This window comes from Dipodomys merriami, unplaced genomic scaffold, assembly GCF_024711535.1.
Source record: "Dipodomys merriami isolate MVZ:Mamm:240054 unplaced genomic scaffold, mDipMer1.0.p SCAF_5, whole genome shotgun sequence".
Classification (NCBI taxonomy): domain Eukaryota; kingdom Metazoa; phylum Chordata; class Mammalia; order Rodentia; family Heteromyidae; genus Dipodomys; species Dipodomys merriami.
In genome coordinates, this window is record NW_027206068.1 from 73,990,567 (window position 1) to 74,004,800 (window position 14,234).

The window sequence follows — 14,234 nt, forward strand, 5'->3', positions numbered from 1 at the left end:
TGGTGGTGTCAGTGCTGGGGGATGCTGTGCCCGGGCGGATGGCTTCCAGGGGAATGGAAAAGCCGGACCTGGAAGCACTCACTGCACGAGGAGCAGGTCCCCCCATTCATGTTCCCCCAGGAGAGTCACCTGGGGACCACAGCCCCAGCCTTTCCTCTGCCGGGGACATTGTCGCCAGCTCCAGCTGTCCCCTCCTTTGCTGCCACTGTCTTTCCTGAAGCCACTCGCCATGGCTGGGCTGGGGAGATGGAACGTCCGAGGAAGATGAGGGTGGCAGGGCTCTGACTCTATGCCTCGGTGGAGTCACAGTGGCTCGGCGTCATGGCCGGTGAGGAGGAGCAGGCCCAGGTGGCAGGAAGCAGGTCCCTGGGGCATCCTGGGGGGGGGGGGGGGGGGGGTTCTGTACCTTGTCCCAGCCCCTTCCTGTGTTCCCTTTGCTCTGCTTCCTGCCGCTCTGTTCCACCAGGCCGCCTCCTCGACATGGATCAAACCCCCCGGAAAGCTGAGACAGGTGGAGCGTTCCACGGTGGAGCGTGTTCTCAGAGAGCTTGTTACAGCAATGAGGAAAGAAATGAACACGGTTTGCTTTGGGTGGCAGTGGCACTGGGGTTTGAACCCAGGGTCTCACCCGTGCCTAGGCGGTGCTTTACCATGGGTGCCACGTCTCCAGTCTTTTTATTTTTTGCTTTGGGGACCTTACACTTGAACTGGGCTACTTCAACCGCACATCCCTGTCCTTTTCAACTTGCTTTTGTGTTTTGAACAGGGCCTGGCCAGTGTGTTTGTGCCAGCCTGGACCACAAATTTCCTATTTACATTTCCCAGGATAACCAGGACTGCGGGTGAACACCACCCTGCCCAGCAATCGGTTGAGATGGGGGTCTCAAGTTTATGCCCAGGCTGGCTTCACATCACATTTCTCCCAATGTCTGCTTCTCATGTAGTCAGGATTACAGGCATGAGCCACTGCACCTGACTCAAGTACTTTTACTTCAATTTCTGTTAAAAGGGAAACATTCAGGTGAAAGGAAAATTCTGTGATACTCTGTAAAACAGAACGTGGGTATTACTGCTTACTGTCGTGACAAAGCTGCGGCTACGGTGCGTACTACTGTGAAGAGAGAGACAGTGAAGTTCAGGACTGTGGTGGCGGGGACAGCCAGCTCCAAGGGCTGCCCTCTCCTTAGGAAGAGGCAAGTGGTACCTGTTACATAGTGAAAGGGCAGTCTGGACCCACACTGCGTCCATGGGGCACCTTCTCCTTGGCAGGTTGGAAGGGAATTGGGAAGAGACTAACACCGTCGCCCATGATCAGATGCCATCTAATACCCAGCCTCTGAGGTACCCCATGCCATTCCTGGGGTGACAAGAAAAGCACACACCACTCCTGAGTAGGGGGGGAAGGGACAGAGGGGACCGTACCTTGGGGGCCAACTGCACCATAGCCTCTGAGAAGTAATGGTGGGACTCAGGCATGCATGCACGCGTGCGCACACACACACACACACACACACAACACACACACACACACACACACACACACACACACTAAGAAAGGTGACTTCCATCGGCTCCTAGCACACACCAGAGGTGCTCAACCCACAAAGCCAAGTCACATTGTTTCGCAAAGACCTTTTGGCTCTGTTTCATGACTGATCGGGTTGGCAACCAGATTTTATACTTCATAATACCACATTCCTTTCTTTAAAAAAAGATGCATAGGAAACTAAAAAGCAAAAACGCTAACAAAATCAGCTGGCAAGGAGAGCCGATCGGAGATCCAAGAAGCCTGTAGAAGCAGATTGAAATTCTGCAAGGAATGGGCAGTTCTGCAGCAGGACCCCTTGTCTGGATAGCTGCCGGTCACGGGGGGAGTGGTGACAGGCGCAAGTCTGCGGGGCCCCAGGGCAAGGCCTCCTCTGCAGAGCCACCTCCCTTCCCTTTTCTCTTTGGACGCTTCCCTGCACTCCAGCCCGCTGCTGGACAGACAACCAGCAGGGCAAAGCACGATGAAGTGTGCGCATGCGCCCGCCTGCCTCCTCCTTCAGGACTAGCCCTGAGCACTTCATTCACGCGTTCCTCAGAATCACGTCGGGATTATAAGCGGTCGCTTTCCACGGCCCACATCGCTGTGCGCAGAAGACGGGAAAGGACTGGCTGCTGCCTGAGATGTTCATTTCAGAAGTGACGACACTGCCCGTCTTTCTGTCCCCACATTTTTTTAAAAATTAGCACCAGTTAGTTGCACAAAGTGCTTCCACTTTGACACACCCTCCGTCCCTCTCCCTCATGCCTTCGCTGTCCCCAACCAGTCTCAACCCGCTTCCCTGTTCCACATTTACACGTTTACATCCCCCCTCCCCATCCTCTCCGTTCAACCTTGCCCTCCTCCCCCCTCCCCCCCCCACCCCCAGTCCTCCAATCTGCTTTCCATCAGGCAAGTTCCCTCACAGGAACGCCTCCACCAAGACACCACCAGGTGAAAAGCAGTGCCTGCTAGTTAACGGCCTCTTCATGTTTGATTTCTGCAGGAGACAGCCAATGGGTTTTGCGGATTTTAATTTAGTTGTAATGAAGTCAGCTCTACCAACGTGCTAGCCATACCCCGCTATTGTTTGTCAGTGTGCACAAAAAATACAAACTCTTGTTCAGGAAGCAGATTTACAGAGCTTGCTGGGACTTTCAACAATGTGGGCCAGGCTCAGACGCCAGCTCACCGCATTGTTGAAAACAATTCTGTTGGCTCTGCCTCTAACAAAACAGTAACAGTTGTCATAACCACCACAATTTCTCTAAAAACCTCCATATGTCCTTCTATAGAAACCATCATGAATCTGAAAAACAATGTAAGGTGATGTTGTTTTTTTTTTTTTTCAGAAAGAAATGGCAACCAATACAAAACACTTGATTTCCCTACTTTTTTTTAGATGAACCACAAACATTTATTCATTGGCAAAGCCTTCAAGTAGAAGTTTGTTCCTTTGCAAAGTGGGCCTGATCCTATCCAGCTAAGAGGGTTTGTGCTGGCTTTCTGTCACTGTAAAATGTGTGTGTGTGATTAACCAATTTAGAAGGAGCAAAAGTTCATCATGTTGGTTCATATTTTCAGGACATTGTTATTTAACCTAGTTAGTTCCATAGTGGCACAAAATACCATGGCAGGGGCATTTGGTAGAAGAGGTCTGCTCACTTCATGGCAGAAAAGAAGAAAAGAACAGAAGAGGGGGGGAGGAGGAGGAGAAACTAGAATCCTAAAATCTCTTCAAGGCACTCTCCCAATGTTCTAACTTCCTCCCATTAGGCCACACCTCCTACAAATAGCTGGGGAAACAAGCTATTACCCCATGGACCTTTAGGAGACCTGCCACATACAAATAAGAGCCAGGTTGCTAGGAAACCTGGTGAGATTCTGCATAATGTGGACTGGGTACAATCCTCCACCCATGGCTGACCTTGGCATATAGTCGATGCACTAATCCTGTTATTATCACATGGACCAAGTTGGAACTGTTGGGTCCTATAGAATTGAGAGCACTTGGTCCCCAGAGGAACTGTCTCAGCCACAAGAGAATAAGCATGGACCTGCATGTCATCCAGATGTGAAATGGCCTCCAGATTTGGGAAGCCTGGCCCTTCTCTTCTGCTGACCCAGTGACCTTCCCAGATGGGCTCACAGCTGACCACAGGGAGTTTTCCCACATGGGGGAGGGAGCGCCTGAAAAGCTACAGAAGCAAGTGAAAGAGCCCCAAAGAGAAGAGGAAAGCAGCTCTCCTCCCAGGCTCTCCTGCCATCGGTGCAGCCTTCTGCCCACACACACACTTCTCTGCCAATACCCACAGGCCCTCAGGCCTGGGTCCCAGCTGCCTCCATTTCCCTGACCCATGGTCCATTGTCAAAAGCCCGTTTCCATGGCAACTCAGGGAGATTTAAAAGGACAGACAGGAGCCCATGTGGCACGGCAGGGGTGTGCGCTCTCCTGAAAGTTGAGGAAAAGGCCAGGGATTCTGGGAAAAGGGGCGGGGTCAGACGTCTCCACTCAACTCTCCACAGATGGAACAAAACCTAACCTGATTCCTCAGTGATAACAGCACAGCTCAGGTTCAGGGAGAGCAAGCAAGGGTCCAAGGAGGCTGGCAGAGAACAAAGTGCCTTACTCAGATCCCCCATGCCACCCTGCCTCCATCTCTAACAAAAAGAAGCGTCTGCAGTCAGAAAGTTTTGAGAGATGCGGTGTGGTGGCTGGGGGACATAGAGATGGTGGAATCCTGATTTGAGCAATTGCCACTAGAATTGTCCTCCAGTCCAGCTTCCATGGCAATCCTCAGCAGTCTAAACATCTCTGACTTTCCTATTCAAATGCAAACACCTTCCCTGGCATGCAAGGCCCTTCTTGGAACTAGAGGTGTGGCTCAAGTGGTAGAGCACCAGCCTTAAGCACAAAAGCCAAGCAAGAACTCAAGATTCTGCGTTCAAGACCCAGTACTGACACAAAAATAATTAAAAAAAAAAACCCAAGGCCCTGACCCCTGACCCCTGACCCCTGTGAGCCCACAGATCCCTCCATATGAAATAACCAGCCTGGCATTCTTTGTAAGAGTCAGTTCTGGTGCTATCTCTCCTGAACCACACTGCAGAGCACCAGACAAACCTGCTACCCTGGTTTACGAGAGGCCCTGATGCTGTCGCCAAAGACAGAGTTTATTTCTCAGCTCTGCAAAAAAAAAAAAAAAAAGAAAGAAAGAAAGAAAGAAAGAAGTAGATAATCCAATAATGAAATCACACCGGGTGAAAGGCTCTGCTAGCCAGGAAGAGGCATTTACGGACGCCGTTGGCATTCATGTCTGTAAGGCTCTAAAACTAGAGGTAAAGAAGACACAGTGTTGTCACTTGTTATAGAGCACGGTTGTCCCACGGGGCAAACATTTCGTCCACAGGCCACGGTGTGGGAAGCTGAGGTCTGAGTGGCCGCTGCCATTCCAGGACGGATCGTCCACAGGAGTGCTCCTCACGTCTTGACTCTCTCTCTCTCTCCCTCTCCCCCCCCCCTCTTCCCTTCCCCCTGCAGAAACGGGCAAGATCGACCAGGAGATTCACAAGTACAACACCCCAGGCTTCACAGGCTGCCTCTCCAGGGTGCAGTTCAACCACATCGCCCCGCTCAAGGCCGCCTTGAGGCACACCAACGCCTCGGCCCACGTGCACGTCCAGGGCGAGCTGGTGGAGTCCAACTGCGGGGCCTCCCCGCTGACGCTCTCCCCCATGTCGTCCGCCACGGATCCCTGGCACCTCGACCACCTAGACTCAGGTAAAGTCCACGTCGGGGGCAGAGGGCCTGATTTCATTAAACCTCCGTCTCCTCTGCTGTCAAATGGGCTGACGGTCATGTCTCCGGATGATTAAGGAAAGAACTGGAGGGCACACGCATTCTCAACATTGTCAGCCCCTGGTGAAGGATCTACAAGTTCCAACTATCATTCTTGCTTAGGGTCAGGAGTAGACAATCCAAGAATACAGACAAGATTCTTCATTTACATTACATTAAGAGATGTCCAGGCATGGTGCCCCACACCTGTCATCTCAGGGAGCGTGTGTGTGTGTGTGTGTGTGTGTGTGTGTGTGTGTGTGTGTGTGTGTGTGTGTTTTGCCCAAAGTGCCCTCTGCAACATGGCGTGATGATGCCAATGCTTGACCGGAAGAAGACAGGGTGGGAGGCGACAGAGCAGTGAGGCCCGGCCTCCGCCACCCCCATGGCCTCAGTCCAGAGCCTCAGGTGCCGCGGACCGGGTTCTGTCGGGACGACGGAGGATACCTAGGGGAGGAACCTGGAATAGGACGGGGAGATGGCAAACAGACAACTCACACACATTAGGAGTGGATGCTGAGTGCTGAGTGCGATTTAATGCAGAGGATAACAAACTTTTATAGCAAAAAGTCTCCATAAGAAAGGGCAAAAGGTTACATAATCTTGCTGCAGGGCTTCATTCTTGGGCAGTCACCAGCTGGTCGCCTGAAAGGCACTTGTTTCCGGCTTTACCTCTATTTTTAAGAAATACAATTGGTTTCGATGATTGTCACCAATTAACCACTACTTTTTTCTATAGAGGCCTTAACTGTCCCATTAAGATCTTTCCTGTTCCTTCTTTAATAGTAAGCACCACGGAGACTTAGATTTAGCAAGTCTCTTAGTAAATGAGGAAGTTCTTTCTCCTAAGTAGTTATCTCAGCAATTGCCATACATTCTTTCTGTTCTAGCCGCGCCTACAACTTTTTGTAAATTTCTTACAATTCTTCTGCTGGAGTGACTTTGTGAAACCCCCAATACTTTTATATTTACTTATAACTTGTCTACTAGCCTCCATAAGAGGGGTTTCAGGGTAGCACTTAACTCTGGTGAGTTAGTCATATTTTTAAGACACTCATCAGATATTGGAAAAGAGCTTTGAATAAGGGAACGTTGACAATGAGTAAGTACAATGAACAGCAGAAACAGTAAAAGATTGATAGGCACTCTTATGAGGAAAAGAAAGACAGAAACACATCTTTTCCCAGGGGTTTTTCCAGCCTTTTCCCAGGAGTAGGCCTCTTAGAAGCCCTATTCTCCGAGGTAGACTTCGGTGAAGTCCCAAAACTTGGAGATAGGTTTCTGTAAAGCCCCATTCTCTGAGGTAGACTTCGGTGAAGTCCCAAAACTCAGAGATAGGTCTCGAGGCCCCTATCATGGTCTGATAGATGGTTTCCCATGCTAAGCAGACTCTACTGGGGTCGGCGTGGCACTCAGGCCTCAGTTTGCCCACGCTTCAAAAGCGATCCATAAGCCCCAACTCATGAGGTGATACAGTGAAAAACAGCATCGTCGGAGGCACAGCTCGGGTCACGCTAGCCTACCACAGGACCTTGAGTTTCAACCCCAGGTCCTGAGTTCAAACCCCAGTACTGCCAAGAATAAAAGCCTTTTAGCACAACCAATCAAAGAAACAGTAAGCTTTTCTAATGTGGAACCGCAATGGCATTAATAACCATCATATATATTATATATTAATTTATATATATTATATTATATATTATACACAATTACACAATGTGCAGTCATGCTTGTCCAGTAGAAGCTTCCAAGGCCCCCTGCCTGCCCCCCACGCCGCTTCTAATCTGTAGCAGCTCATGAACAGCAGCAGTTGCTGGTGGTGGTCAGGGCACTGCAGCCCTGCGCACTATTTATGGCCCTGAACACAGTCGCACCACCGGGTGCCTGCCAGGACTGTCCCTGTGTCACAACGGCTGTTGGCAGACTAGCCAGGCCCTTTGTTCCTCACATGTCTGTCCCAGAACATGGCTAGGGGGAGAGGGGGACAATGGGGCGCTGGGGACCAAGCCACGCAGCAGGCCATGCCGCAGGCCACGCCGGCCCGCTTGGCTTTCCCGCCCAGCATTTCTGTTGCAGGAGGGGAAAAGGGGAGGGGAAATGGCCTGGCTGAAAAAGACCCACAGGGAGGAATGCCAAATGAGGGAGCCCGAGCTCTGGGTTGGGAAACCTCTAGATGCTGTCCTGGGCCAGGAGGGGCCATCATCCCGTGAGCTCATGAGCCAGCCATCAGGGATAGATGCAAAAACCAAGCGATTTGTGCTTGTCTGTGTTTGGAAGCACGTTTCTCCTTCTGAGTGGTGTGTGACAATGCACACAGGCTAAGAAACATTTCCGGCAGATGAAGATGCTTGTGCTCCCAGGCAGGCATGATGGTGCACACCTGCAATCCTAGCACTCGGGATGCTGAGGTGGAGGCTGGTGAATCTGAGGCCAAGCTGGGCACAAAGTGAGGTCTAGATGCAAGCAAACTGTGGTGGGGGGGGGAGGGAAAGAGAGGGAGGCAGGGGGGAGGAGGAAGGGAGGGGGGAGGGAGGGAGGGAAAGAAGGGAGGAGGGGAGGAAGGGAAGAAAGGAAAGGATGATGGAGGAAGGGAGACAGGGAGGCTGGAAGGAAAGAGGGAGGGAGGGAGGGAGGGAGGGAGGGAGGGGAAGAAAGGAAGGAAGGAAGAAAGGGAGGGAAGGAAGGAAGGAAGGAAGGAAGGAAGGAAGGAAGGAAGGAAGAAGGAGGAGGAGGGAGGGAGGGAGGGAGGAAGGGAGGGAGAGAAGGAGGGAAAAAAAGAAAGGATGATGGAGGAAGGGAGAGAATTTGCCCTGTATTCACAAGGCCCTAAGTTAGATCCTACAAACAAAATGGAGAGTGAGAGGGGAGAGGGGGATAGCACACAGGGGTTTCCAGAACAGAGGAGAGCCGCCGCTGTTTAGGGGAGCTCGTGTCCTGTGTACGAGGTCCTCCTGACTATAAAACGCTCCCCGAAGCGGGGTCTATACTGGGTTTGCTCTTGGCCTTTCTGGGAGAAAAAGCACCCCAAGCAAGCAAGTGTGGAAGGCTCATCTTCCAGACATTTCTGCTTTTTAGACACACCAGGGAAACACAGGTTTCCTTCTACATCTGGTAATCCCTAAGTATCTGCACTTTTCCAACCAGCTCTGCGTAGAAAAATAGTGTCTGGCAGCCTGCATCCATCACTCTGAATTCCAAGTTCTTTTTTTTTGGGGGGGGGGGTCCGGTCGTGGGGCCTGAACTCTGGGCCTGGGCGCTGTCCCTCAGCTCTTCAGCTCAAGGCCAGTGCTCTACCACTTGAGCCACAGCGCCACTTCCAGCTTTTTACTTTTTGCTTATGTGGTGCTGAGGAATCAAACCCAAGGCCGCAGGCATGCAAGGCAAGCACTCTACCACTGAGCCACCTTCCCAGCCCTGAATTCCAAGTTCTGGGTTGAGGGTTTCTCGCATTCTAGATCATCTTTCCTGCTGGAATAGACTGAGAATCTCATGGTCACATATTCAACCACACAACAATGGCATGCATGAAAGCCCCATTTCTTCCCAGGAATGGTGTGAAGTGGGCATTGGGGTGGAACGGGAAGAGTATAAAGGTAAACTCAGAACCAGTACAGTGCCTCCTGCCAGTAATCCCAACGATTTAGGAGGCTGAAATCCAGAAGATCAGGAGGCCTGCTCAGGCAAGCAGATCACAAGATGTCATCTTAGCTATAGCTGGGCTTCCTGATGTCCGCCAGTCACCTCAACTAGGTGGCAGACTGAATTCAAGAGGATTCTAGCCCAGACCAGCCTAGACCAAAAGCAAGACCCTATCTCAAAACAACCAGAGTACAAAGGAACTAAGGCACAACTTGAGTGGTAGAGTTCCTGCGTAATAAATATTACTTGCCAGGCGCTGGTGGCTCATGCCTGTAATCCTAACTATTCAGGAGGTTAAGATCTGAGGATCGTAGTTCAAAGCCAGCCTGGGCAGGAAAGTTTGTGAGACTCTTATCTCCAATAAACCACTCAGGAAACCAGAAGTGGCGCTGTGGCTCAAGTGGTAGAGCGCTCGCCTTGAGCTGGAGAGCTGAGGGACAGCGCCCAGGCCCAGAGTTCAAGCCCCACAACTGACTAAAAAAAAAAAAAAAAAAAAAAAGAATACTAGTACTGCCAGAGGGAGGGGGGAGGGGAGGAGAGGAGGGGAGGGGAGAGGTGGGGAGGGGAGGGGAGAGGAGTGAGCATTAACTAGCTCTGGCTTGGCCTGATTGTTCTACCAAGCGTCCTTCAAAGTGAAGTCCTTGCCTGAGAGCCCTGGCTCCCAGCTGGCTAGAGATGAGGAGCCTTCATATAATTATACATATATAGATGTACGATATATACGCCTATGTATTACAGGATGTATTTATTTCGTTTTGTTTTCAAAGTTGTAGTTTGAACTCAGAGCCTCAAGCACTCCACCACTTGAGCCATGTCTCAGTCCTTTGGTTTTCTTCAGATAGGGTCTCACAATTTTGTCCAGGCCAGCTTCAAATCGAGATCCTCCTATCTTGACCTCCCAAGTATCTGGGATGATAAGCATACCCCACCACACCCAGATTTTGAGCTGATTTTTAAGGAGTTTGATTCCTTGTCCACATTCCAGATTTCTTTTCCACCATCTGAAGATAAAATATTTTTACATCTTCCTGTGCAAAAGTGTTATGGATAGGATGAACATTTAAAAACGGCATGTATCGATTCAATTTTCTTTGTAAATACAAGCTGGTAGTTGGCTTTCTTTACGAGTCATCGTAAAGAAACACGAGTAATCTTTCCAGCTCTTAGAATTACATCTTTCTTTCTGAGCAGACCTCTTCTTTCACCCTTATGCCAAGATTGCATGATTCATGTGTTTTATCTCTTCTATTTAATTTTTTTTAGCATCTTGTTTGTCACTTTCTCCCACAAGGAAACCCCCACACCGTCCTGCAGACTTATTCAAGGGAAAAGAAAAATTATGATTCCTCCTTCGCTCATGGCATCTTTTCCTGCAAATATTTCAAATTCTGTCTTCCCCACAAAAGCACCAAGCATATTGGTATACTTTCTCCATTTAGAACTCTGTGTGTGTGTGTGTGTGTGTGTGTGTGTGTGTGTGTGTGTGCGCGCACGCATGCGCGCACATGGGCACACACTAATCCTGGGACTCAGGGCTTAACCTTCCCCCTGAGCTTTTGTGCTCACAGCCAGTGCTGTACCACCTGAGCCACACACAGCTCCACTGGCAGCTGTTGGTGGTTCACTGGAGATAAGAGTCTCACAGATTTTCCTGCCTAGTCTGGCCTCGGGCTGCAGTCCTCCGATCTCAGCCTCTTGAGTAGCTTGGATTATAGGTGTGAGCTACTGTAGGCTCCTGTGGGGGAGCATTTCTTACACTGTCATTTCTTCCCTCCCATGACTTCTCTCATTTTGAATTTAGCTTCCTTCTTTCTTCCTTTTTTCTTCTCCTTTCTTTCTTTCCTTCTCTGCTTCCCTAACGGTACATATTGAACCTCACTGAAGTGGGAATCCTGGATGGTTCTCTCTCTACCCGCCACCCTCCAACCCCTGCCCCAGAGGGAAGGGCTCTCCCAGCCTGCCCATCTTCCCCAGGCCCGGCCTGACCGTCTCTCAGCCTTTGGGCTCTGTCACGTGGGGCTGGCTGAGCGCGGCGCCCCCCCCCGTGGCGTCTGTTGCCATGGTGACGCCTCTGCGGACGGCGGAAGCGGCGACTCCAGCAGGTCGCAGCCTCGGTTCGTGCCGCGGGGTGGAGCTGGGCGGTTCCGGGGCGTGCTCTGCACTTTTCTTCTTCGTTTCGGACCCAGGGTTTCCCTGTGGGGCCCAGGCTTGTCTCGAGCGGTCTTCGTGCCCGGCCTCTGCAGGTGTGCGCTTCCATGTCACTGAATCTCTCCAGGACACGCGTGCTCACCGCACCCCGCGCTGGGCTCAGCATTTTACAGGATGGTACTGGGGGTCCCAGCGTGAGTTCTCCCAGGAAAATCCTCCAGGCCACTGCTGGGAAATGCCAGCTTCACTGCTGCCAAACCAGGGTCCTGGGGGTCCTTTTCGGTGGCCCCTAACACTGGGGAAACACTAGGCCGATGGAGATGCCCCCCCCATTAATGAGGCCCTGCTGAGCTATCTTGTTGATTGTGCAGGGGGCGCTGCGCGTGGCTGTTGGGAACGGAGGGAGGACTCTTCAGTCGGCTGTTGACTGTTCACCCACAAGTCTAATTTTGAAACTCTAGTTTGTGTTACAATATAAATGTATATATTTTCTCAAATCCATGTGAATGTGGGGTGCAGTTATGTTAAACCTGGAAGATGAGATGTATTGCTTTGAAAAGCCTCCTTTGGAAAAGCTAAAAAAAAAAAAAAAGGCATCTCACTTTTTAAAAGCTGGAAAGGATATAGGCAAAAGTAATGTTAACTTCAATTTGTAAATAACCCTCACTTCCTATTTCCTGCTCACCCTTACTTCCCAGCATGTCTTCCTTTCTCCTAATGGAAAATTTGAACTTAAGTATCAAAAGAATTCCGATTCTGTACTCTGAGCTGTTTTTACCATCTTCTATCATCTGTCAAATAAAATATAAAGATCTAGAATTGTACATAACTCATAAGTCAGGCACTAGTGGCTCACACCTCTAATCCTAGCTACTCAGGAAGCTACGATCTAAGGATTATAGTTCAAAACCAACTCAGGCAGGAAAGTCCATGAGATTCTTAACTCCAATTAATCACCAGAAAATCAGAAATGGAGCTGTGGCTCAAAGTGGTAGAGCACTAGCCAAGGGAAAACATGAGGTCCCAATACCAGCACACACACACACACACACACACAGAGAGAGAGAGAGAGAGAGAGAGAGAGAGAGAGAGAGAGAGATAGTACATGACTTGTATACACGTAGTCTAAATACTTTCCATACATCTCCCTTTTTCCACTTTTTTTTAATGGCTGCTATTGTCAATTAAATGTTGTTTTTTCCCCCACTGTTGACATGAATGTGGAAAGCCGTGACAGGGCCACAAGTCTGGTACTAAGGTTGTCACATTATCTATCTTTATAATGAATGAGCCAGCACCCAGAAGGAATGGGAGGGGACGAAAGCGGATTATCGCTTGGCAGCTTTAATGACCACAGATAATTTGTTTCCCTTTACAAAGACAACTATCTTGTAGTCTACAGTTCATTCCAAAAGAAACAGTTCAAAAGAAAATGGAAGCCAGTGCCAGTAGCTCACACCTGTAGCCTGTAATCCTAGCTACTCAGGAGGCTGAGATCTGAGGATTGCGGTTTAAAACCAGAAAAAGTCCATGAGACTCTTATCTCCAATAAAACACTCAGAAACTGGAAGTGGCACTGTGGCTCAAGTGGTAGAGTGCTAGCTTTGAGCTGAAGAGCTGAGGGACAGCGCCCAGGCCCAGAGTTCAAGCCCCACAACTGACAAAAAAAAAAAAAAAAAAAAAGGAAATCTATTTTGCACAGAGCTTTTAGATCCCAAAGTCAATTTTCTTGGGGAAAAAAAAAAGACATTGTCTACAGATTGGAAATTTTCACTTGCACTAATGTAGCTGAAAAGAATATTTCAAAACCAAAGACCCAACGGGACGTTGATAAAAGACTTCATATATGTACAGAATTCATTTTTAAAAGCACTTTAGGTTTGCTCCCTCCTCTCCCCCTATGGTAGTCAGAATCAGCTGGCTGTCTTCCATCTGGTACCAGTAGGTTCCGCTTTATCTGCTTTTTAACCTCTGTCTACAGATTTCTGGAACCTGAGGAGCAGAAAAGCTCAGGTTCTTATTTTGATGAAATAGCAGCAATAACACAAATACCCCACAAATGAAGGCATGATCTGTCAGAGCAAAGGTGTCTTGATCCGGTCTGCAGAAAGCATCTTCCTGAAGCTGAGATTTCCAGGTGATAGCAGATCCAATTTTTTAAATGCATTCTGTTATTTATTCTGCTCCTTTGCAAGATATACAATGGTGATGAAGGTAATTTTTATTAAATCCCTTCTCTATGTTTTAAACTGCTCTTCATAGCGATCAGGAATAGATTTCACACACACATTTCAAATACTGAAAAATTATAATTCAAAATTCATGTGATATTTTTATGATCACTTTCGTGAGAGCAAGGAGAGAGAGAGAGAGAGAGAGAGAGAGAGAGAGAGAGAGAGAGAGAGAGAGAGAGAGAGCACACTCAAGAAATGAAACCGTGAGGCTTTCTAGCATACAGATCATTAAAAGCACAAATGATTCCATCTAGAGGGCCAGGAGGGTGGAAGGAAAGGTTCTCAGAAGAAATAATTTCAATTCCCTCTCAGGCACCACATTAAATTAAAACACTGGCACACAGAAACAGCTGGAGACAGAAACCACCAAGGGTCTCCATTAACATTTGTGCAATTCAAAAGGAACATTGTACCAGGGCACTGTGCAAGCCTGTTAGAAATGCAGACCCCCAGGTCCCCACCCCAGACCCACTCAGTAAGAATCTGCATATTAACGAGGTCCTGGGTGATTTGCATGTTGTAAAGCTCCAAACCAAAGCACTCAGAAATCAATTTGTCCCTACCCCCCACTCCCACGGCACATGAAAACGAGGTATCTCAAGAAGAAAAGGCCTGGAAAGGTGATGTAACAATTTCTGAGCTAAAGAACACCCCAGTGTTTTTATCCCAACACCCTAGGCCTTGTTTATACAGGCCATGACAATACCTTGCGGGGGGCGGGGGAGGGGAGGGGGGATTGTCACCAGAATGCCATCCAGGACAGATACCTCAGGAGAAATTCTGTTTTCCCTGGGACAGGGGTCTCAGCGGTACTCCTGGGTCTCTAATATCCCCTCTGAATTGGAGCCTC

General features: G+C 49.3%; 1 protein-coding gene across 1 annotated transcript in view; it reads left to right on the forward strand.

The window, feature by feature from the left end:
• Positions 1-14,234, forward strand: part of Cntnap2 (contactin associated protein 2) — a 1,671,549-nt gene that overhangs the window by 1,646,414 nt on the left and 10,901 nt on the right. Inside the window, exon 22 of the mRNA XM_069996967.1 lies at positions 5,067-5,306. Within this exon, the coding sequence (XP_069853068.1) occupies positions 5,067-5,306 (240 nt within the window). The remainder of the gene's footprint in view (positions 1-5,066; positions 5,307-14,234) is intronic.